Here is a 24,061-nt window from a genome sequence, read left to right as displayed (position 1 = left end):
CTAATAATACTGAAAATCGTGGCAACATTTTTCCACAATTGAGTTTGCAATTTTGGTGGCACAATAGAGGTGATTTTGCAGCGATCTGGATAAACTTGGGTGTCTAGATAAGGAAAAAGGGGTGTGTCTTTAACAAAGAGAATAAAGCAAACTCCTCTAGCCCTGCATGCCAGTAGTAAACATGATTCCTCCTATGCTGCATAAGACACTTCTTCTACATAACACCGCCAGGGTAAGAGGATGTTTTGCTTATCTCTTCCTGTCCTCACAACACACTCTCTTTTTCTTTGTTTTGTTTTTAAAAAAAATCTTCTTACAGTTCCTCCTGAAAGGAAACCTGAGATAGACTTACTAAAAGATGTGATACGTAAGATCAATGGAGGGGTTGTGCATGCCCAGACTAGCCGACTGGTGCGACTGAGCCAGTTTACCGGGAGTGATCGCTACCAAATGGAGGCACATGGGAGGACGGCGAGGGATGCATCGCTGCTCATGGGGCTGGAGGAAGCCCCGGGTAAGTATCAAATCTTTTAGTAACGCCATCTCAGGTACACTTTAACCACTTCGCATCCAGACCTTGTTTTCAACATATTGACCAGAGCAGTTTTGACAGTTTAGCTATGTCCCTATTTAATCAGAAATAACTTTGTCCCTACTTATGACACAGAAATGAAATATATATTGTTTTTTTCAAGACAAACTAGGCTTTCATTGTATGCCATTTTTTTCCTCAAACAATTTTGTTTTCTATGAATTTTAATGGTAAAACAAAGAAAAAAATAGAAAAAACATGTATTTCTCAGTTTTACCAATTCCCGTTTAAAAATAAAAAGTGCTACTGTAGATAAAAAACACACATTTTGTTTGGCTGTTTCTACTGTTTATCACAAAACTTAGATTATGTTCCTGTCACAATTTATGGTGAAGATATTTGATTCTGAAATAATGCTACAGAGTGTGTTTTTCACTATGAATGAGAAAATAAAAGTATTTTTAATGGTAAAAATCAATCTCATTAGCTCAGAAAACTTATATTCCCGTTCACCAATTAGTCCTGCATCAGATAGTGCCAGAAATGTGCACAGGAGCAAGCCCAATCCTGCACAGCACTGCTTCAATACAGGTCAGTAGATTCTACTGACCTGTGGCTTAGATGAAGTCCCAGAGGACGTATATCTACTGACCTGTGGACGGAGTGGTTAAGGACCAGTTCTAACAAGATTGCTGATGAAGCCTGTTTGCCATGCTGGGCCAACACACTGTAGGTCTTTAAAAGTGAAAAAAAAAATGAATAATTCACCCCAGGAAGTAGTTATGACAAATTCTATATCTGCATTGAAATGAGGTTTGGGTGTTTCCTTGCATTGAACGGCTGTAATTACTAGGTATAGGTAATTCCAAACAGAATGAATCCAGAGATTTTATCTGAAGGCCACCTGGAGTTAAGGTAGCCATACACTGGTCGATTTGCCATCAGATTCGACCAACAGACAGATCCCTATCTGATCGAATCTGATCAGAGAGGGATCGTATGGCCACCTTTACTGCAAACAGATTGTGAACCGATTTCAGCCTGAAACCGTTCACAATCTGTTGTGGTGGTGCTGCTGCTGCTGCTGCCGCTCCCCCCCCCCCCCCCCGCCGCATACATTACCTGCTCCGCCGGCGCGACTCCCGGGTCTCTCTCCGCTCTTCTCCGTCTCCGCTCTGGTCTCCGGCTCCAGCATGCTTCACTTCTTCCTGCCCGGCAGGAAGTTTAAACAGTAGAGCGCCCTCTACTGTTTAAACTTCCTGCCGGGCAGGAATAAGTGAAGGCATGCCGGAGACCAGAGCGAAGAAGAGCGGAGACGAGCGGGGGCAGTCGCGCCGGCGGAGCAGGTAATGTATGCGGGCTCTATTGCGTCGGTCGTCGGGCACTCGAACGCTGCTAGCGATGCGCTCTTCACCCGCGGGCGATCGACGGTAATTTTCCGCACGGCGCGATCGACGGGATCGGATGAAATGAATCGAAATTCGGCATGTAACGCGAACGATTGGCAGCAGATTCGATCCCAGTGATCGAATCTGCTGTCGAAACGGCGGTAAATCGGGCCAGTGTATGGCCAGCTTTAGGGAGGAATTTACCCTTGAAGGTTAATTGGTTCAGCCCTTGTTTGGCTTTTTTGCTTTCCCCTGGATCAACTGGGATATGTGAGGGTGCCGGAGAGAAAGGTACATAATGTTTATTTCTTTTATTATTATTAACCCCTTCGGGACCGGCTGCCTACCCCCACTTAACCCCTCGGCCATTTTCACTTTATGCATCCGAGCAATGTTCACCTCCCATTCATCAGCCTATAACTTTATCACTGCTTATCACAATGAGCTGATCTATATCTTGTTTTTTCCGCCACCAATTAGGCTTTCTTTGGGGGGGGGGGGGGGGGTACATTTTGCTAAGAGCTACTTTACTGTAAATGCATTTTAACAGAAAGTATAAGAAAAAAACTGAAAAAATTCATTATTTCTCAGTTTTCGACCATTATAGTTTTAAAATAATACATGCCTCCATAATTAAAACCCACGTATTGTATTTGCCCATTTGTACCGGTTATTTAGGAGTCAGGAAATAGGAGTCAGAAAAAGCGAAGCTCCCGAGATAAGCTGTCGCTTTTTCTGCAGGGGAGAGGAATCAGTGATCGGGCACCATGGCCTGATTCATTGATTCCTGGACTAACGAATCCACGGCCAGGAGTGCGCGTGCACGCGCACGATTGGCCACGGGAGCGTGCGGGAGCACACATGTCCTCCTTGACGTAGAACTACATCAAGGAGGACAAAGTGGTTAAGGACCAGGCATTTTACATGCGGGGGGGGGGGGGGGGAGGGTTGAGGGGTCTGGTAGCCGGATCCCTGCTGGGGCTTCCTGAGCCAGATGTTTCGCCAACAGCCTTTACTCACCTCCCAGGCTCCAGCAATGAGCAGCTGTGGACACCTCTGCTCTCGCTGGCTTCCCCGCTCGTACTGATGGTAAGTTCCATGTTGCGGCTTGATGACGTCATCAAGCCGGGACACGGCACTCAGCGTCAAAACAGCGGAGATGCTGGCCAGAGCAGAGGCGAGCACTGATCATTGGGGAAATGGCAGGAAGGTGAGTGGATCCTCTTCTTCCCCCCACTGCCGCAGCTCTGTAAGTGATCACTATGATCCGCTGGTGATCATAGTGATCACGTGATCAGAAGCCATATGCAATGGCTTCTGATCACTGAGGGGAGATGTCATATGACAGCTTAATCTCCCCTCTCGGGTGCACACGATCGCGTCAGGATGCTTCGTTATTGTGGACGTTGAATCTACCGGTACTTCCAGTCAGGGCGGCAGCACCACCTGGTGGACGTAGATTCAAACTACGTCGATCCCCAAAAGGTTATTATTATTATTATTATTGTTATTATTATTCTGGTTGGACTTGAACAGGTGTTTTTTTTTTCTTCTTTCCAATCAAAATAACTATGTAACTGTGTCATTTCACAAATGAGTATTTATTTATTATCATTTTGATAATATTGCAAATCTTTTCTTATTGGTATTTACAGTTAAAACATACAGCGCTTGATTCACAAAAGCGTGCAAACAGCACGCTGGTGAAAAGCCTTTTATCACGCCTAAACTCAGTTTAGGCGTGATAAAAAGAAACTCGTGCGAAATTCCCACACGCAAAGTTTTGTGTGCGCCAACGCGCAGCGCGCGGTGTGGTGCGCGCGCAGCGCCCATTCCACCCTATGGGACGTGTGCACCTGGGCAATTGCGCGCAAAACTTTGCACGCGATCAGCAGCACAAAGCGGTGCTAACTCAGCTAGTGCAAAGGTTATCACGCCTAAAAGTTTTTAGGCGTGATAACTGGGTTATCACCGCTTTGTGAATCGAGCCCACTGAATCTGGAGATAAGGAGATAGATGGCACAAACTTCCAAATATGAGTTTAAAAAGACGTTAAAGACACTAATAGAAAAACACTACTGAGGAGAGTTTATTGAATAAGAGCTAGTGAGTTTTCTCTCACATATGGACACGGGTGGTCAGGAGTCTTCTTCTCTTGGATGGTCAGAGGTGGTCAGGCTTTATTCCCACAGATGGACAGAGGTGGTCAGACTTTCTTCTCACAGATGGAAAGAGGTGCTCAGGCTTTCTTCTCACAGGTGGACAGAGGTGGTCAGACTTTCTTCTCACAGATAGACAGAAGTGGTCAGTTTTCCTTCTCATAGGTGGACAGAGGTGGTCAGACTTTCTTCTCACAGATGAACAGAGGTGGTCAGGCTTTCTATTCACAGATGGATTGAGGTGGTCTGTTTTCCTTTTCACAGATGGACAGAGGTGGTCAGGCTTTCTTCTCTCGGATGGACAGAGGTGGTCAGGCTTTCTTCTCTCGGATGGACAGAGGTGGTCAGGCTTTCTTCTTACAGGTGGACCGAGGTGGTTAGGCTTTTTTCTCACAGATATATGGGAGGGGAAAGACACAGTAAGCATCATTCCAAGTATTCCCATACTTCATCTGAGCACAGTCTTCGGTATCTGGAAATCCATAACCTTGCCAGTTATCAGGCTGAGTTTTATTCCAGTACCTACAGGGTAAAAGGGACAATAGTGACCAGACTGAGGGTGGCAGAGAACAGATACGATGACAGCGTTTGGGAATACTATTTGGCCACAAGATGTAATTTTTTTTGCTAAAAGTTGTAAAATGTAACCATTTCAGCCTGCGGGGTGCATCAGAGCAATTTTCACCTCCCATTCACTTGCTAATAACTTTATCACTACTTAACACAATTTATTGATCTAAATCTTGTTTTTTTTCTGACACTAATTAGGCTTTCTTTGGGTGGTACATTTTGCTATGAATTCTTTTTTTTTATAAATGCATTTTAACACGATTAATAAGAAAAAAAATGGAAAAAATTCATTATTTCTCAGTTTTCATCCATTATAGCTTTAAAATAATACACACTACACACTACACACACGGTAGGCCTGGGTTTGATTCCTGGCCAATGTGAGTTGGCTTTTGAAATCCTACAATTCCCTAAGCAAGCTCATTTTTCTCTTGGATGTATCATAATGGTACATGCTAGGCTGGCTTCAGCATGTAGCATTGTAGTGTGGTGTGTTGGTGGTATAATGGTTAGGATAGCAGCCTACAGAGTGGTAGGTCTGGTTTCTATTCCTGGCCAATGTGAGTTGGCTTTTGACATACTACAAATCCTTAAGCAAGCTCATTTTTATCTTGGATCTATGATAATGGTACATGCTAGGCTGGCTTCAGCTTGTAGTGTTGGTGGTGGTATAGTGGTGAAGAGAGCTACCTACCAAGCACTCAGACCTGTGTTCAATTCCTGGCCAAGGTATGTAAGCTGGCTTTTGACATACTGCATTTCCCTGGAAGACAAGACCCTCCTCCCTCCGGGAGGAGGGGGAGAGGGATTAGACTTCCTGATGTTGTAAAGCAGTGTAGGCCTGCAATTGAAAATTCATCGGGATTTCTGACCTTAAAACACTGCTTTGTGTGTATTTCACTCAACCATGACTTCCTCCAGGTATTAGACCCCTTAAAACATGTTTTCTATCATTTTTCTAGTCAGCAGAAATTTTTCACAATTTTTAAGTTCGCCTCCCCATTGAAGTCTATTGCGGTTCGCGAAAGTTCGCGCGAACCGAACCTTCCACGAAAGTTTGCGAACGGGGTTCGCGAACCGAAAATCGGAGGTTCGCGACATCTCTAGTGAGGATCATGTCCGGGCGGCTAAAATGGTTAATATGCATGTAAATGTATACAAATAAGAAGTGTGTTTCTTCCAGAGTAAAATGAGACATAAATTACTTTTCTCCTATGTTGCTGTCACTTATAGTAGGTATTAGAAATCTGACAGAACTGACAGTTTTCAGACTAGTCCATCTCTTCTCAGCAAGGCTTTTATGCTTTATAAAGACACTAGCTGGACGCCCGGCGTTGCCCGGGTATGTATTTGGCTGGTGTTAGCCCCGCCCTTTTTTCCTAACCCTAACACACAATTACTTAATTACTTAATGACCAAGTTTGTGAGCTTTGCAGTCTTTGGCATCAATAATTTGCATTGAAATAAAATAAATCTGATTGGCTGTGGCTCCACACCTTTTCTGAATTTGAAGCCACATCACCCAATGGCCAAGTGTACCAGATACAGGTGATTAACAGTACAAGAGGCTTGTGCCATTAACAGTGCAAGAATGGCAGCAATTAAATATTCCCCTTAAAAATCAATAGGTGGATTTTGATTGGCTTTTATAGGCTCCACCCACTTTTCTGAATATTAATCCCAGTCACCCAGCGACCAACTGTGCAAAGTTTGAGGATCCTGCCATTATCTCCGCCCCCTTTTTGGTTATGGTAATAAAAAGTATCCTATACTTTATTCCAGGTAATGTACTATGTGTGTGCCAAATTTCATTCAAATCCGTTCAGCCATTTTTGTGTGATCGAGTAACAAACATCCAAACATCCAAACATCCAAACATCCAAGCATCCGAACTTTCCCATTTATTATATTAGTAGGATTACCTGAAAAATATTTATACAAAGATGCTGGCCAGCCTCCCTGCTCACCATACACTTTTTTGGTAGTTGGACAGAGGAACTGCCATTCACTAAGTTAGAGTGACCAGATTTGTGTAGGCTCAACCTGGGACGGGGGGAATTGGGGGGGGGCGAAAAATAGGGGGCGCCGCGCCGGAAAATTTGGTGTCTGCAGCGCGCACGAAAAATGGGCGTGGTCATGACATTCTATGGGCGGAGCTAACGTAATGATGCAACAGCGAGGCATAAGAAAGCAGTGTTTACGCCGTGATGTGGTCAAACGTGGTTTCACATCATAGGTGTGCAGAAACTGTGTGATGCTATTTAATAGTATGCCATAACCCCAAATCAGCAAACACAGCCAACTATGACCATTAAATAATAAATGCAGCAACAGTTACCCCAGACACCACAAAATAAACGCAATGGGCAACATTTTAGCACAAAATAAATGCATTACGGGCAACATTTCAGTACAAAATAATCGCATTGCGGGCAACATGTCAGCATAAAATAAACGCAATGGGGGCAAACATGTCAGTACAAGATAAACGCACTGCGGGCAAACATGTCAGTACAAGATAAACGCACTGCGGGCAAACATGTCAGTACAAGATAAACACACTGCGGGCAAACATGTCAGTACAAGATAAATGCACTGCGGGCAAACATGTCAGTACAAGATAAACGCACTGCGGGTAAACATGTCAGTACAAGATAAACGCACTGCGGGCAAACATGTCAGTACAAGATAAACACACTGCGGGCAAACATGTCAGTACAAGATAAATGCACTGCGGGCAAACATGTCAGTACAAGATAAACGCAATGCGGGCAAACATGTCAGTACAAGATAAATGCACAGCGGGCAAACATGTCAGTACAAGATAAATGCACTGCGGACAAACATGTCAGTACAAGATAAATGCACTGCGGACAAACATGTCAGTACAAAATGAACACAATGTGGGCAAACACTTCACCTGCAAGAAAAAGCATTTACTCACCTGGCAGAAGATGTCCTCTCACGCAGCCGGCCTCTGGTGCCTCTGGTGTGTGCAGCTCCCCCTGGCCTGGACGATCTTCAATCTCCCGCTCAGCCTCTCACAGGCAGAGCAGGGCTATGGCAAGATGGCGTCTGGAGGCGGAGCCCTGTACTGGAGACAAATAGTCTCCAATACAGGGCTCCGCCTCCGGACGCCATCTTCCCGTAGCCCTGCTCTGCCTGTGCCTGCCGGAGGAGGACAATGCAGGCTGGAGCGGGGCTGCGGGGAATGAACTACTAGAATCTACTAGACGCTGCGGCTAGTTCATTGTACGGTGGCCAGAGTCCCGAGGCCGGGACGTCCGCTGCTAAAAGCGGGACATTTTCCGGGACCTCATGCAGCCTGGGACAGCGCCCCCCGAAGGCGGGACGCGTCCCGGGTAAAGCGGGACGTATGGTCACCGTAACTAAGTGCTTTTGAAAATAAAGAAAACCCTGAGAATCCCCCATGAGGAGATGGACTAGTCCAAAACTTGTCGGTAATGTCAGATTTGTACTACCTCCTGTAAGTGACAGCAACATTGGAGAAAAGTAATTTATGGCTTATTTTACACTAGAAGAACAAAAGTTTGCTTTCTTAAAACAGAAAGAATTTGCAATAATTCAGGTTGGAGTGAGCTTGAGATGTCTCCCAGTGCATCACTGCTGAATATATGCAAATTAACCATTGTACCCTTAGAAGTAGGGATGGGACTTCGAATCCGGCGAATCCACGAATCCATCGAATCTTAGGAAAGATTTGAGATTCGTGGATTCAAATCCCCAGGCCATTTGCTCGCATTCGAATCTGCCGAATCCGCGCAACCCGCCGCAACATTTCGTCGCACGCGTATACATTACCTGCGCCGCTTGTGACGTCATCGCGACCACCTCCGACCTCGCGTCCATCCGCGCGTCGCTCCCGCTCCCGCGTGATGACGTTGACGCCCTGCATCTAGACGTCGCTTTCGCGGAGAAGACCCGGCGTGGACGGACGGACTAGATCGGAAGGCGTGGACGGACAGAACAGCGACAGGTACAGTATGTCTGGGGGCACCCGTGGGGGACCCGTGGGGGACGTTACTGGTGGGGGACGTTGCTGGTGGGGGTCGGCTGGAGGTCGGGTGCGGGCCTACGTGAGGGCGGGCGGGCGGCCTACTAGGGGACCTATGCCTGGCTATCTATACTGGGGGGACCTATGCCTGGCTACCTATACTGGGGGGACCTATGCCTGGCTATCTATACTGGGGGGACCTATGCCTGGCTATCTGTACTGTGGGGACCTATGCCTGGCTACCTATACTGGGGGGACCTATGCCTGGCTACCTATACTGGGGGGACCTATGCCTGGCTATCTATACTGGGGGGACCTATGCCTGGCTACCTACACTGGGGGGACCTATGCCTGGCTATCTATACTGGGGGGACCTATCTACCTGGCTATCTATACTGGGGGGACCTATGTCTGGCTATCTATACTGGGGGGACCTATGCCTGGCTACCTATACTGGGGGGACCTATGCCTGGCTATCTATACTGGGGGGACCTATGCCTGGCTACCTACACTGGGGGGTACCTATCTACCTGTCTATCTATACTGGGGGACCTATGCCTGGCTATCTATACTGGGGGGACCTATGCCTGGCTATCTATACTGGGGGGACCTATGCCTGGCTACCTACACTGGGGGGGACCTATCTACCTGTCTATCTATACTGGGGGGACCTATGCCTGGCTATCTATACTGGGGGGACCTATGCCTGGCTACCTATACTGGTGGGACCTATGCCTGGCTACCTACACTGGGGGGGGGGACCTATGCCTGGCTACCTACACTGGGGGGGACCTATGCCTGGCTACCTATACTGGGGGGACCTATGCCTGGCTACCTATACTGGGGGGACCTATGCCTGGCTACCTATACTGGGGGGACCTATGCCTGGCCACCTACACTGGGGGGGACCTATGCCTGGCTACCTATACTGGGGGGACCTATGCCTGGCTACCTACACTGGGGGGACCTATGCCTGGCTACCTATACTGGGGGACCTATGCCTGGCTACCTATACTGGGGGGGACCTATGCCTGGCTACCTATACTGGGGGGACCTATGCCTGGCTCCCTACACTGGGGGGGGGGGGGCTATGCCTGGCTACCTACACTGGGGGGGACCTATGCCTGGCTACCTATACTGGGGGGGACCTATGCCTGGCTACCTACACTGGGGGGGGGGACCTATGCCTGGCTACCTACACTGGGGGGGACCTATGCCTGGCTACCTATACTGGGGGGACCTATGCCTGGCTACCTATACTGGGGGGACCTATGCCTGGCTACCTATACTGGGGGGACCTATGCCTGGCTACCTATACTGGAGGATCTATTCCTGGCTACCTATACTGGGGGGATCTATTCCTGGCTACCTATACTGGGGGGACCTATGCCTGGCTACCTATACTGGGGGGGACCTATGCCTGGCTACCTACACTGGGGGGGACCTATGCCTGGCTACCTATACTGGGGGTACCTATGCCTGGCTATCTACACTGGGGGCACCTTTACCAGAAGCTACCTATACTGTCATTTTGATTATCATGTGCTTGTTCTTTAAGAAAAGGTTTGGTTGAACTCATATGAGCCTTTCCTACCCTTCTCCCTTTATGAATGCCTGCAGTCCAAGCCCCACACAAGCCAGATACTCGCTGTTGCCTGAGCCTCACACAAGCTGCCGCCTGAGCCTCACACAAGCTGCCGCCAAAGACAGAGACCACCACAGACATCTTGCTACAGTAAGAAAAGTACTATACTCGCATTCTGTTTGTCTTTGAGGGGCACAATGTACTGTACCTGACTACCTATGCCTGGCTACGCTAGCTAAACTGTGGGCACCTGAACCATAAGCTACCTATACTGGCGGCACCTATGCCTGGCTATCTATACTGAGGGCAACTATGCCTGGCTACCTATACTAGGGGCACCTATGCCTGGCTACCTATACTGGGGGAGGACCTATGCCTGGCTACCTGTACTGGGGGCACCTATGCCTGGCTACCTGTACTGGGGGCACCTATGCCTGGCTACCTGTACTGGGGGCACCTATGCCTGGCTACCTGTACTGGGGGCACCTATGCCTGGCTACCTGTACTGGGGGCACCTATGCCTGGCTATTTATACTAGGGGCAACTATACCACGGATCGCACAATTCTTATGTGCAGGATTCGTTAGATTCGGGATTCGAAAGGTTCGAGATATTCGAGAACCTATTCGGATTCGAAAAAATTGTGGATTCGTCCCATCCCTACTTAGAAGCTAAACACACCTCCAGAACCACTGGAATGCAATGATGTGTCATCTTGTTAATTTGTACAGAGCCATAATAATCCAACATGCATACAGACTGTTTTGGATTGTTTGATCCTCATCAGTGCATGGCATAGATTAATTTGGCTCTACTCTACACTAGAAGAAATGTACTTCTTATTTGTATTTGTTTACATGTATTTTACATTTCATGATTTTCGTGATAGTGGTCCTTTAAGCGTCCTGTAAGTGTAGTATTTTGCTTACAGGAAGTAAAGCTGGTATGTGTAATTTTTTTTTTTTTTCAGAATGATCATGGCTTCTGATTGAAGCCAGTGATCATTGCATCGGGGACTTAGATCAATAAATGGGAGCTGCATTCCTATTCATTGATCTCTGGGCTAATGGACGGCGACGTGTACCCCTGCAGGAACACGCGCAGGAGCGAGCAGGACAGTAGCCGTCATGGCGGGGATGCGTATATCTACACCCCAAGTGTGGAAGTGAAGTTTGCCAGGGCATAGATATACTGCAGTGCGGCGCTAAAGTGGTTAATTTTGGTTCCAAGGCTCTCATTGATCCCCATTTGTCTGTTATTAAACCAATAGGGAGCCTTGGAGCCAAAATGTAAAGATGCTTTTTGCTCTAGTATAGTATAGCTCCATCCTCCTGCATGGCTCCTGCTCTCCTCCCCGCCCACAGCACCTATAGCGCCCACCCACGCCGTCACCCTGGAGCATCCATAGCACTGATATAGCCTGCCATTTGCTCTTTCTAGCATGTACGGTGGCTTTGCTATTAACCGCTAAAATCAGCAGCCGGTGACTTTAATGTAAAAAATGCGAACACAAATTAGCGTTAAAGATGAATGGCAAACAGCCTATGCTTGCCAGGAAGTGTCCGGCGGCAGGAACTGTTCTGGCCATCTCTAGCAGAGCAGGGACACGGTCTTCCAGCACCAAAGGCTGAGACACCAAAGTGCGCCCCCCCATCCCTCCCACCCCAAACGTCACACACTGATTGCTAGTAGACTAGGAGGCACCCCAGGGCCCCCAAAACCTTTATCTTTAGTTATCTGGCTTGCAGTCACTGCCATGTATCCCCTTTTCTTATTTCTCTCTGCTTCATACACGATAGGGGAATGATAGCTGAGTGAGTTGTGTGCCCCCTCCCACACTGCGCCCTGAGGCTGGAGCCTCTCTCGCCTCTGCCTCAGCCCAGCGCTGATGATATGAAGAGGATGAATATGGCATCTGAGATGATGTAAGGACATAATCTATCTCCTCAGATGATGTGTTTCGGAGGTCAGCTTCTTACGTTGGAGTTGAGTTCAGAGGCGTTCCATCCACCCATTTCCAGGTTCCATCCACATCCGTCAGTCCGATCCATATGACCAGCCACTGAGAAATCTCAAATAAAAAATCCTTAAAAAAAAAAAAAGTATAAACTTATAATATGTAAAATATTTAATAAATGGTTTACTTATTGTAAACTCATTAAACAGCAGTAACAGAGAATTTGTAACCAAAAAAAGTCCCCACTCACAGTTACCTCAGGAGGGGGAAGTCTCTGGATCCTATCAAGGCTTCCCCTTTCCTCTTCCATCCCACGGTGGTCTCGCTGGGCCCCTCTGCACAGCGAGCATGTAAATATTTACCTCTCCGGCTCCAGCACAGGCACAGCAGTGGCTCTCTGATCGGGATCAGGCGGAAATAATATTGCAGGCCTGACCAATTGTCGGCTGTGGTTTGGGGGGAAGGGGGTCCAGTGCTGATACCGCGGGACAAAGGAGGACGGGGGAAGCCTCAATAGGATTCAGCGGCTTCCCCCTCCCGAGGTAAGTTCACCCTGGGACATTTTTTTTGTTTTTTCATTACAGAGTCTCTTTGACATTCAGTGTGAAATCTTTTAATATCCAGGTAAAGATAATGGTATAGTCAAATAACACTCCTCTCCTGCCTTCTACAGAAGTGTTGTTTTCAGAAGTATTACAAGTCTTCTAGACTAGTCGTCTATCTAAATCTGCATAGTTACCCCTCCAATAGGTGGCATTACTGGGGAAAAACATTTTAAATTGTAAAGTCCTGCCTTAGTTTGGCCACACTCACAATAGGATAACATGACATATTTATTCTTCTGGGGAAGGAGAGCAGACAAGCAGGTAGTGCAGACATGCAAGGAGAGCTGGCATGCAGGGAGAACAGGCATGCAGGGAGAGCAAACATGCAGGGAGAGCTGACATGCATGGAGAGCGGACATGCAAGGAGAACAGGCATGCAGGGACAGCTGACATGCATGGAGAGCGGACATGCAAGGAGAACAGGCATGCAGGGAGAGCTGACATGCAGGGAGAGCTGACATGCAGGGAGAACAGGCATGCAGGGAGAGCTAACATGCAGGGAGAGCAGACATGCAGGGACAGCTGACATGCAGGGAGAGCTGACATGCAGGGACAGCTGACATGCAGGGACAGCTGACATGCAGGGACAGCTGACATGCAGGGAGAGCGGACATGAAGGGAGAGCGGACATGCAGGGAGAGCTAAGATGCAGGGTGTGCAGTCAGGCAGATAGAGCAGACATGCAGGTAGAGCAGACATGCAGGTAGAGCAGACATGCAGGTAGTGCAGACATGCAGGTAGTGCAGACATGCATGGAGAGCTGACATGCAGGAGAGCAGACATGCAGGGAGAGCAGACATGCAGGGAGAGTAGACATGTAGGAAGAGCTGACATGCAGGGGCAGCTGACGTGCAGGGAGAGCAGACATGCAAGGAGAGCGGACATGCAGGGTGTGTAGACAGGCAGATAGAGCAGACATGCAGGTAGAGCAGACATGCAGGAAGAGCAGACATGCAGAGACAGCTGAAATGCAGGGAGTGCGGACATGCAGGGAGAGTGGACGTGCAGGAAGAGCAGACATGCAGGGACAGCTAACATGCAGGGAGTGCAGACATGCAGGGAGAGTGGACATGCAGGAAGTGCGGACATGCAGAGAAAGTGGACATGCAAGGAGTCAAGAACAGCAAACATGCAGGATGTTCGGATTAAGACATGCTCAAAAGGAGGAGAGATGCTTCAGCTTCCGTTTGACAGCAGGGGCGTAAAAATAGACCCTGCAAGGGATGCAGCCGCAGGAGGACCTAGAAGCTGCAGGGGGCCCTGTGGGGAGAGACTGACAACTAAGGGCACAGAGAGAAAAAATGATGTTAGAGGAGTCTTCAGAGCCCCACCCCCAGCCTCTCCACCCCCTCCCCAAGTGTTGTGTACTGTAGTGATGCTGGAGAAGTCTGCAGAGCCCCACCCCCAGTCTCTCTACCCCTCCCCAAGTGCTGTATACTGTAGTGATGCTGGAGGAGTCTGCAGAGCCCCGCCCCTAGCCTCTCCACCCCTCCCCAAGTGCTGTGTACTGTAGTGATGCTAGAGGAGCCTGCAGAGCCCCGCCCCCAGCCTCTCCACCCCTCCCCAAGTGCTGTGTACTGTAGTGATGCTGGAGGAGTCTGCAGAGCCCCGCCCCAGCCTCTCTACCCCTCCTCAAGTGCTGTGTACTGTAGTGATGCTGGAGGAGTCTGCAGAGCCCCGCCCCTAGCCTCTCTATCCCTCCCCAAGTGCTGTGTACTGTAGTGATGCTGGAGGAGTCTGCAGAGCCCCGCCCCCAGCCTCTCCTCCCCTCCCCAAGTGCTGTGTACTGTAGTGGTGCTGGAGGAGTCTGCAGAGCCCTGCCCCCAGCCTCTCCACCCCTCCCCAAGTGCTGTGCACTGTAGTGATGCTGGAGGAGTCTGAAGAGCCCCGCCCCCAGCCTATCTACCCGTCCCCAAGTGCTGTGTACTGTAGTGATGCTGGATGAGTCTGCAGAGCCCCGCCCCCAGCCTCTCCACCCCTCCCCAAGTGCTGTGTACTGTAGTGATGCTGGAGGAGCCTGCAGAGCCCCGCCCCCAGCCTCTCCACCCCTCCCCAAGTGCTGTGTACTGTAGTGATGCTGGAGGAGTCTGCAGAGCCCCGCCCCAGCCTCTCTACCCCTCCCCAAGTGCTGTGTACTGTAGTGATGCTGGAGGAGTCTGCAGAGCCCCGCCCCCAGCCTCTCCTCCCCTCCCCAAGTGCTGTGTACTGTAGTGGTGCTGGAGGAGTCTGCAGAGCCCTGCCCCCAGTCTCTCCACCCCTCCCCAAGTGCTGTGCACTGTAGTGATGCTGGAGGAGTCTGAAGAGCCCCACCCCCAGCCTCTCCTCCCCTCCCCAAGTGCTGTGTACTGTAGTGATGCTGGAGGAGTCTGCAGAGCCCCGCCCCCAGCCTCTCTACCCCTCCCCAAGTGCTGTGTACTGTAGTGATGCTGGAGGAGTCTGCAGAGCCCCGCCCCCAGCCTCTCCCCACCCCCTCCCCAAGTGCTGTGTACTGTAGTGATGCTGGAGGAGTCTGCAGAGCCCCGCCCCCAGCCTCTCCCCACCCCCTCCCCAAGTGCTGTGTACTGTAGTGATGCTGGAGGAGTCTGCAGAGCCCCGCCCCCAGCCTATCCACCATATAAGATTGTAATTGCATTGTGTGTCAGGCGTTTGTCATACGTTGGCCTAAAGTGCGCAGCTGACCCAACGTACAAAAACGCCAGTGCGAGTAGCTCGACAGCAGAGTGGCTAACAGTATCGTTCGAATGACTGTTAGTAGTGTTGCTTCACTACAGAGTAGATTGCAACTGTGTGTGTGTACGTGGCATTCCCGTATTCGGCCTAAAGCGCAAAGCTGACCCGAATACGAAAAACGCGGATTGCGTGAGCACTCGACAGTGGACGTTTCTAGTAGTGTTGGGTGAACACCTAGATGTTCGGGTTCGCGAACGTTCGCCGAACATCGCCGCGATGTTCGGGTGTTCGCGCCGAACTCCGAACATAATGGAAGTCAATGGGGACCCGAACTTTCGTGCTTTGTAAAGCTTCCTTACATGCTACATACCCCAAATTTGCAGGGTATGTGCACCTTGGGAGTGGGTACAAGACGGAAAAAAATATTTGAAAAAGAGCTTATAGTTTTTGAGAAAATTGATTGTAAAGTTTCAAAGGAAAAACTGTCTTTTAAATGTGGAAAATGTCTTGTTTCTTTGCACAGGTAACATGCTTTTTGTCGCCATGCAGTCATAAATGTAATACAGATAAAAGGTTCCAGGAAAAGGGACCGGTAACGCTAACCCAGCACCAGCAGCAGCACACGTGATGGAACAGGAGGAGGAGGCGCAGGAGGAGAAGGCCACGCTTTTTGAGACACAACAACCCAGGCCTTGCATGAGGACAAGAAGCATGCGGATAGCATGCTTTTTACTGCCATGCAGTCATAAATGTAATAAAGATGAGAGGTTCCATAAACAGGGACCGGCAACGTTAACCCAGCAGCAGCAGCAGCAGCACACATGATGGAACAGGAGGAGGCGCAGGAGGAGAAGGCCACGCTTTGAGACACAACAACCCAGGCCTTGCAGGAGGACAAGAAGCGTGCGGATAGCATGCTTTTTACCGCCATGCAGTCATAAATGTAATAAAGATGAGAGGTTCCATAAACAGGGACCGGCAACGCTAACCCAGCAGCAGCAGCACACGTGATGGAAAAGGAGGAGGCGCAGGAGGAGAAGGCCACGCTTTGAGACACAACAACCCAGGCCTTGCATGAGGACAAGAAGCGTGCGGATAGCATGCTTTGTACCGCCATGCAGTCATAAATGTAATAAAGATAAGAGGTTCAATAAACAGGGACCGGGCGGCAACGCTAACCCAGCAGCAGCAGACGTGATGGAACAGGAGGAGGCACAGGAGGAGAAGGCCACGCTTTCATGCGCAACTCAGGCCTTGCATGAGGACAAAAAAATGCGTGCGCAAAGCAATGCAATGAGTAGTTTTCAGGACACAATGGGCTATTCGGAGGAGCTATTCCCACCCCCACAATCTTCTACCTGTGAAAGGTCAATGGAACAGCCACAAATGTTGTGCCCGGATTCACAACCTTTTTCTGTGGAAAATGCACCTCGCACTGAAATGCAAGGCGAGGCCGAGGATGAACATGACGTCAACAACTCAACATGACGCAAAATGGGGGCGGAACAGAAAGCTGCTTTCAATGTTTTGAAGGCCTTAATTGCCTCCGGTGGCCAGTTAGATGCATCATTCATCACACCCAAATCCCAGAGCAATGTGTGCAGGAATTTGAATCGCAGGAGGTGTACCGAGATCATCTGGACAAGTGACCAAGTGACCAAGTGACAAGTGACCAAGTGACCAGTGACAAAGTGACTGACAAAGTGACAAAATGACAAAGTGACAAAATGACAAAGTGACAAAGTGACAAAATGACAAAGTGACAAAGTGACCAGTGACAAAGTGACAAGTGAGAGGTTGTTCTGGGGAGCTCTACTCCACTGCACACAGTCACATATGAGGAGAGGTCTCGTCGGGACTGTTGATCCTCCTCAGCTTGCTCAAAGCCTTGAGGGTTCCTGAAGATCCTCTGCTTGGAGTTTGCCGGGGTTCAGCTTGGTGTCGGGGTCGGCGGCGTCCTCCTCACTCCAACGTGGCAGATCTTCTGTTGAAGGAAAAAAAAAAAAGCATTTTTTAAAGTCCAGTACCGCTTCTGAAGGACTCACCAAGAGATGCAGGAGCGCTTCAATCTAGCGCACCATCGCTCGCTGGGTGATGTCCCTCCCTACGCGCTGGAATTCTACGCTGCACATGCTAGCACGCTTTTGCGCAGTGCCGAGGCGCATTCCAGCAGCTAGCTACCAAGCTTCTGTGGATCTGATTGGGCCACCATATTGGATCTCTGCCAAGTCCTCCAAAATTTTGAGCAATCCACGTTGCTTGTGACTGAGCAGTGACAACTCTACAGTCAGCATTACAATACCACTGCTGTGTTTACTGAAGAAATCAATGTTGAAGATGGAAACCGCTGGCATGATGCAAGTGGGGGAATCTGAAGATGAAAACGATCAGCGTGATGATACCAACATCAGGCAACCTGCCTCAGGAAACGCTGGTCCCAGCTATGACAAAGAACAGGACGAGGAACAGCTGGAGTTGGAGCAGGAATTGGATGCCCCCACTGCCGAGGGACAGAGCGGTGCACGTTGGACTTCCACAATTTAGCGGGAATGGACAGCAGAAGAGGAAGAAAGTGATGCTGGTGACGAATATGGTGCATCACAACAATCACAACGCTCACAAGAACATGAAGACAGAGGAGTCTGGCAGGATTCTCTGGCACACATGGCTCAATTCATGCTAGACTGCATTGAACGCGGCCCGCGCATTATTCACTATTCATTATTATTCATTATTCTGGACAACACCAATTACTGGGTTTATACCCAGTTTATACAAACACAATGTTAAAAAACTGATTGAAGAAAGTGTCAGACAGGTCAAAAATGGAACAATTCCAGCAGGCCCTTGAGGATGTAGACTTTAGAGAGGAGATTGACATCCTCCTCCTTCTCTAGCCAGTTGTACACCGACTGACTGACTTCAGCAAACCCAGGAGGACCAGGAGGGCAGCAAAGAACACAAGCTGCTGCTAGTGCCCAAAAGGGAATGGTATTGGCAGTGTCCTTGGAGTGGGAACATTTTCTGACACCCATGCAGCAGCCCACAGAACAGCAATCGGGCAGTTCCACGTCCTCCAACACCAATCGCCTGGAGAAGATGGTCAAGGACTACATGTCAGATGGCGTAGCTGTGTTGAACAATCCATCTGCAGACAGACGGTGAGTGTGACAGCACAGAAGGACCATGGCAACTCACTCATAGTACCACAGTTTGATAGTGCTGCCCAAAAAATTATATGGATCCGTGGACCCGGGCACTGCAGGCAGTACTGGGAAGTGGGAACGCAGATTTTAGTACCTAAACACACGATACAACATGTTTTCCGGGGTCGGACTCTGAGGCACATACAGATGGTCCCGATCATCATCCTCATCATACAACTCTTCTCCTGAGTCTGACCCACCCACCACCTCTGACACCCCAACATCCCCAGACACAGACCCCTCATCGTCCTCAACATTAACTTGGGATGCTGGCCTGAGCCCGACCTCCTCCTCCACATCAGGCCCCATCATCTCCTCAATGGCAGCCCTCATTAATCGTTCTGGCGCCGGACCGATGGACACAACGTTCTCCTCCGGGGAGGGCTGCTGCTGACCACTGGCTGCTGGGGTGGATGTTATAGCTTGCGTGGGGCGTTGGCTGTTGCTGTTGTTGGGAGTGCTGCTCACAGCGGAGGTCTCTGAGGAACTCATGGTGAGCTCATATAGTGATTGACGTTGAGTGGAGTATTACTGATCCCAGCAATATACACACTGACTGGCAGAGTATGCAATGCTATACAGTGGTTGACGGTGAGGGAAGTACTACAGATCCCAGCAATATACACAGTGACTGGCAGTACAATGGTATGGGTGGGTGAGCAGAGTACTACAGATCCCAGCAATGCTATATAGTAATGGGGTGACTGAGTGAGCGGCAGTGTACTACTGTTCCCAGCAGACACAGAGTGGCAGTAAACACAATGCTATATAGTGTGGCTGAGCGAGGTACACAGAGTGGCAGTAAACACAATGCTATATAGTGTGGCTGAGCGAGCGGTGTACTACTATTCCCAGCAGACACAGAGTGGCAGTAAACACAATGCTATATAGTGTGGCTGAGCGAGGTACACAGAGTGGCAGTAAACACAATGCTATATAGTGTGGCTGAGCGAGCGGTGTACTACTATTCCCAGCAGAAACAGAGTGGCAGTAAACACAATGCTATATAGTGTGGCTGAGCGAGGTACACAGAGTGGCAGTAAACACAATGCTATATAGTGTGGCTGAGCGAGCGGTGTACTACTATTCCCAGCAGACACAGAGTGGCAGTAAACAGAATGCTATATAGTGTGGCTGAGCGAGGTACACAGAGTGGCAGTAAACACAATGCTATATAGTGTGGCTGAGCGAGCGGTGTACTACTATTCCCAGCAGTGACAAAATGACTGGGGGGACCCTGGCTAGCGTGGCTGGAGCGCGAACTACCCTGCCTGCCTACCCAAAGCTAAACCCACAGACAAATGGCGGAGATATGACGTGGTTCGGGTATTTATTTACCCGAACCACGTGACCCATTCGGCCAATCACAGCGCTAGCCGAACGTTCGGGGAACGTTCGGCCATGCGCTCTTAGTTCGGCCATGTGGCCGAACGGTTTGGCCGAACACCATCAGGTGTTCGGCCGAACTCGAACATCACCCGAACAGGGTGATGTTCTGCAGAACCCGAACAGTGGCGAACACTGTTCGCCCAACACTAGTTTCTAGCAACCGCTAGTGGTGGCAGTGAGAAGTGTTTGAGGGGCCACAGCCTTGTTTTTAGCTTGAATAAGGCTGCACCCCGCTTGATCTGGTCAAACCCGCAGTCGGAAACCGTATACGGAGGTGTGCCACGGGCCGGTTCCTGACACTGTGTACTGTAGTGATGCTGGAGAAATCTGCAGAGCTCCGCCCCCAGCCTCTCTACCCCTCCCCAAGTGCTGTGTACTGTAGTGATGCTGGAGAAGTCTGCAGAGCCCCGCCCCCAGCGTCTCTACCCCTCCCCAAGTGCTGTGTACTGTAGTGGTGCTGGAGGAGTCTGCAGAGCTCCGCCCCCAGCCTCTCCACCCCTCCCCAAGTGCTGTGTACTGTAGTGATGCTGGAGGAGTCTGCAGAGCCCCGCCCCAGCCTCTCCACCCCCTCCCAAGTGCTGTGTACTGTAGTGATGCTGGAGGAGTCTGCAGAGCTCCGCCCCCAGTCTCTCTACCCCTCCCCAAGTGCTGTGTACTGTAGTGGTGCTGGAGGAGTCTGCAGAGCTCCGCCCCTAACCTCTCCACCCCTCCCCAAGTGCTGTGTACTGTAGTGATGCTGGAGGAGTCTGCAGAGCCCTGCCCCCAGCCTCTCCACCCCGCCCCAAGTGCTGTGTACAGTAGTGATGCTGGAGGAGTCCGCAGAGCCCCGCCCCCAGCTTCTCCACCCCTTCCGAAGTGCTGTGTACTGTAGTGATGCTGGAAAAGTCTGCAGAGCCCCGCCCCCAGCCTCTCTACCCCTCCCCAAGTGCTGTGTACTGTAGTGATGCTGGAGGAGCCTGCAGAACCCCGCCCCCAGCCTCTCCACCCTTCCCCAAGTTCTGTGTACTGTCTGCACACCAGGGTCTTCATTCCCTAAACCGACAATGGCGCACGGAAGGGGGTGTTCCGGGTGTCTGGAACCACCCCCTCGCACCTAGACCGGAAGTGCCTCCTGAATCTGAGCAGCGGCAGCCACTGTAATAGTGCAGCTGCCGCCTGCTCATGTGTGTGGATCCCCATCGGCCGCAGGGGGGCCCGCCAGCCATGTTTGAGGGGAGCGCTGACGACCTCTCAATTGCGGGACCCCCCAGCCAGGTGCAGGACTTCTTCCCCGCAGGCCCGCAGTCTCCCGAGAGGCAGAGCAGGGCTACGGCAAGATGGCTGCCGAAGCCCTGCACTGGAGACTATTTGTGTCTCCAGTACAGGGCTTCGGGAGCCATCTTGCCGTAGCCCTGTCAGCGCGGGAGATGTGCTGCAGGAGGACTCGGGGAGCTGTGTGCCAGATTCTGGGAGAGGAGGATACTTCTGTCAGGTAAGTGAATTTTTTTTTTTTCACAGGTGCATGCCATTTTTTTTTCTGGTCACTGCTGCCTACATTGTGATTTTCTGGTCACTGCTGCCCACATTGTGATTTTCAGGTGTCTGCTGCCCACATTACGATTTTCTGGTGCCTGCTGGCCACATTGTGATTTTCTGGTCACTGCTGCCCACATTGTGATTTTCTGGTGCCTGCTGCCCACATTACGATTTTCTGGTGTCTGCTGCCCACATTACGATTTTCAGGTGTCTGCTGCCCACATTACGATTTTCTGGTCACTGCTGCCCACATTACGATTTTCAGGTGTCTGCTGCCCACATTACGATTTTCTGGTCACTGCTGCCCACATTACGATTTTCTGGTGTCTGCTGCCCACATTACGATTTTCTGGTGTCTGCTGCCCACATTACGATTTTCTGGTGCCTGCTGCCCACATTACGATTTTCTGGTCACTGCTGCCCACATTACGATTTTCAGGTGTCTGCTGCCCACATTACGATTTTCTGGTCACTGCTGCCCACATTACGATTTTCTGGTGCCTGCTGCCCACATTACGATTTTCAGGTGTCTGCTGCCCACATTGTGATTTTCTGGCCACTGCTGCCCACATTGCGATTTTCTGGTGCCTGCTGCCCACATTACGATTTTCAGGTGTCTGCTGCCCACATTGTGATTTTCTGGCCACTGCTGCCCACATTGCGATTTTCTGGTGACTGCTGCCCACATTACGATTTTCTGGTGACTGCTGCCCACATTACAATTTTCTGGTCACTGCTGCCCACATTACGATTTTCTGGTGACTGCTGCCCACATTACAATTTTCTGGTCACTGCTGCCCACATTACGATTTTCTGGTCACTGCTGCCCACATTATGATTTTCTGGTCACTGCTGCCCACATTGCGATTTTCTGGTGCCTGCTGCCCACATTACGATTTTCTGGTCACTGCTGCCCACATTGCGATTTTCTGGTGCCTGCTGCCCACATTACGATTTTCAGGTGTCTGCTGCCCACATTGTGATTTTCTGGTCACTGCTGCCCACATTACGATTTTCTGGTGCCTGCTGCCCACATTACGATTTTCTGGTCACTGCTGCCCACATTGCGATTTTCTGGTGAATGTTGCCCACATTTCGATTTTCAAGTGTCTGCTGCCCACATTGTGATTTTCAGGTGACTGCTGCCCACATTACGATTTTCTGGTGACTGCTGCCCACATTGCGATTTTCAGGTGTCTGCTGCCCACATTACGATTTTCTGGTCACTGCTGCCCACATTGCGATTTTTAAGTGTCTGCTGCCCACATTGCGATTTTCTGGTGCCTGCTGCCCACATTGCGATTTTCTGGTGACTGCTGCCCACATTGCGATTTTCTGGTCACTGCTGCCCACATTGCTATTTTCTGGTCACTGCTGCCCACATTGCGATTTTCAGGTGTCTGCTGCCCACATTAGGATTTTCTGGTGACTGCTGCCCACATTACGATTTTCAGATGCCTGCTGCCCACATTGCTATTTTCTGGTCACTGCTGCGCACATTGCGATTTTCTGGTGACTGCTGCCCACATTGCGATTTTCTGGTGACTGCTGCCCACATTTCGATTTTCAGGTGACTGCTGCCCACATTAGGATTTTCAAGTGTCTGCTGCCCACATTACGATTTTCTGGTGCCTGCTGCCCACATTACGATTTTCAGGTGACTGCTGTCCACATTGCGATTTTCTGGTGACTGCTGCCCACATTACGATTTTCAGGTGACTGCTGCCCACATTACGATTTTCAGGTGACTGCTGTCCACATTACGATTTTCTGGTGTCTACTGCCCACATTACGATTTTCTGGTGACTGCTGCCCACATTACGATTTTCAGGTGACTGCTGCCCACATTAGGATTTTCAAGTGTCTGCTGCCCACATTACGATTTTCTGGCGCCTGCTGCCCACATTACGATTTTCAGGTGACTGCTGTCCACATTGCGATTTTCTGGTGCCTGCTGCCCATATTACGATTTTCAGGTGACTGCTGCCCACATTACGATTTTCAGGTGACTGCTGTCCACATTACGATTTTCTGGTGTCTACTGCCCACATTACGATTTTCAGGTGACTGCTGCCCACATTACGATTTTCAGGTGACTGCTGTCCACATTGCGATTTTCTGGTGCCTGCTGCCCACATTACGATTTTCAGGTGACTGCTGCCCACATTACGATTTTCAGGTGACTGCTGTCCACATTACGATTTTCTGGTGTCTACTGCCCACATTGCGATTTTCTGGTCACTGCTGCCCACATTGCGATTTTCTGGTGTCTGCTGCCCACATTGTGATTTTCTGGTGACTGCTGCCCACATTGCAATTTTCTGGTGTCTGCGGCCCACATTACAATTTTCTGGTCACTGCTGCCCACATTACGATTTTCTGGTCACTGCTGCCCACATTATGATTTTCTGGTCACTGCTGCCCACATTGCGATTTTCAGGTGACTGCTGCCCACATTACGATTTTCTGG

The 24,061-nt window shown here is 49.9% G+C and overlaps 1 protein-coding gene across 2 annotated transcripts in view; it reads right to left on the bottom strand.

Annotated features, from left to right (window-relative positions):
• Positions 1-3,991: 3,991 nt before the first annotated feature.
• LOC137560843 (asialoglycoprotein receptor 1-like) overlaps positions 3,992-24,061 on the bottom strand; it is a 72,468-nt gene continuing 52,398 nt past the window's right edge. For both annotated transcript variants that reach the window (XM_068271984.1, XM_068271985.1), the window contains 2 exons: positions 12,229-12,335; positions 3,992-4,601 (listed from right to left, as the gene is read on the bottom strand). In XM_068271984.1, coding sequence (XP_068128085.1) covers positions 4,457-4,601; positions 12,229-12,335 — 252 coding nt within the window. In that variant the 3' untranslated portion in view covers positions 3,992-4,456. The remainder of the gene's footprint in view (positions 4,602-12,228; positions 12,336-24,061) is intronic.

This window comes from Hyperolius riggenbachi, chromosome 3 (genome assembly GCF_040937935.1).
Source record: "Hyperolius riggenbachi isolate aHypRig1 chromosome 3, aHypRig1.pri, whole genome shotgun sequence".
Classification (NCBI taxonomy): domain Eukaryota; kingdom Metazoa; phylum Chordata; class Amphibia; order Anura; family Hyperoliidae; genus Hyperolius; species Hyperolius riggenbachi.
The sequence above is the reverse complement of the archived record's forward strand: the minus strand, read 5'-3'. Positions and strand labels throughout refer to the sequence as shown.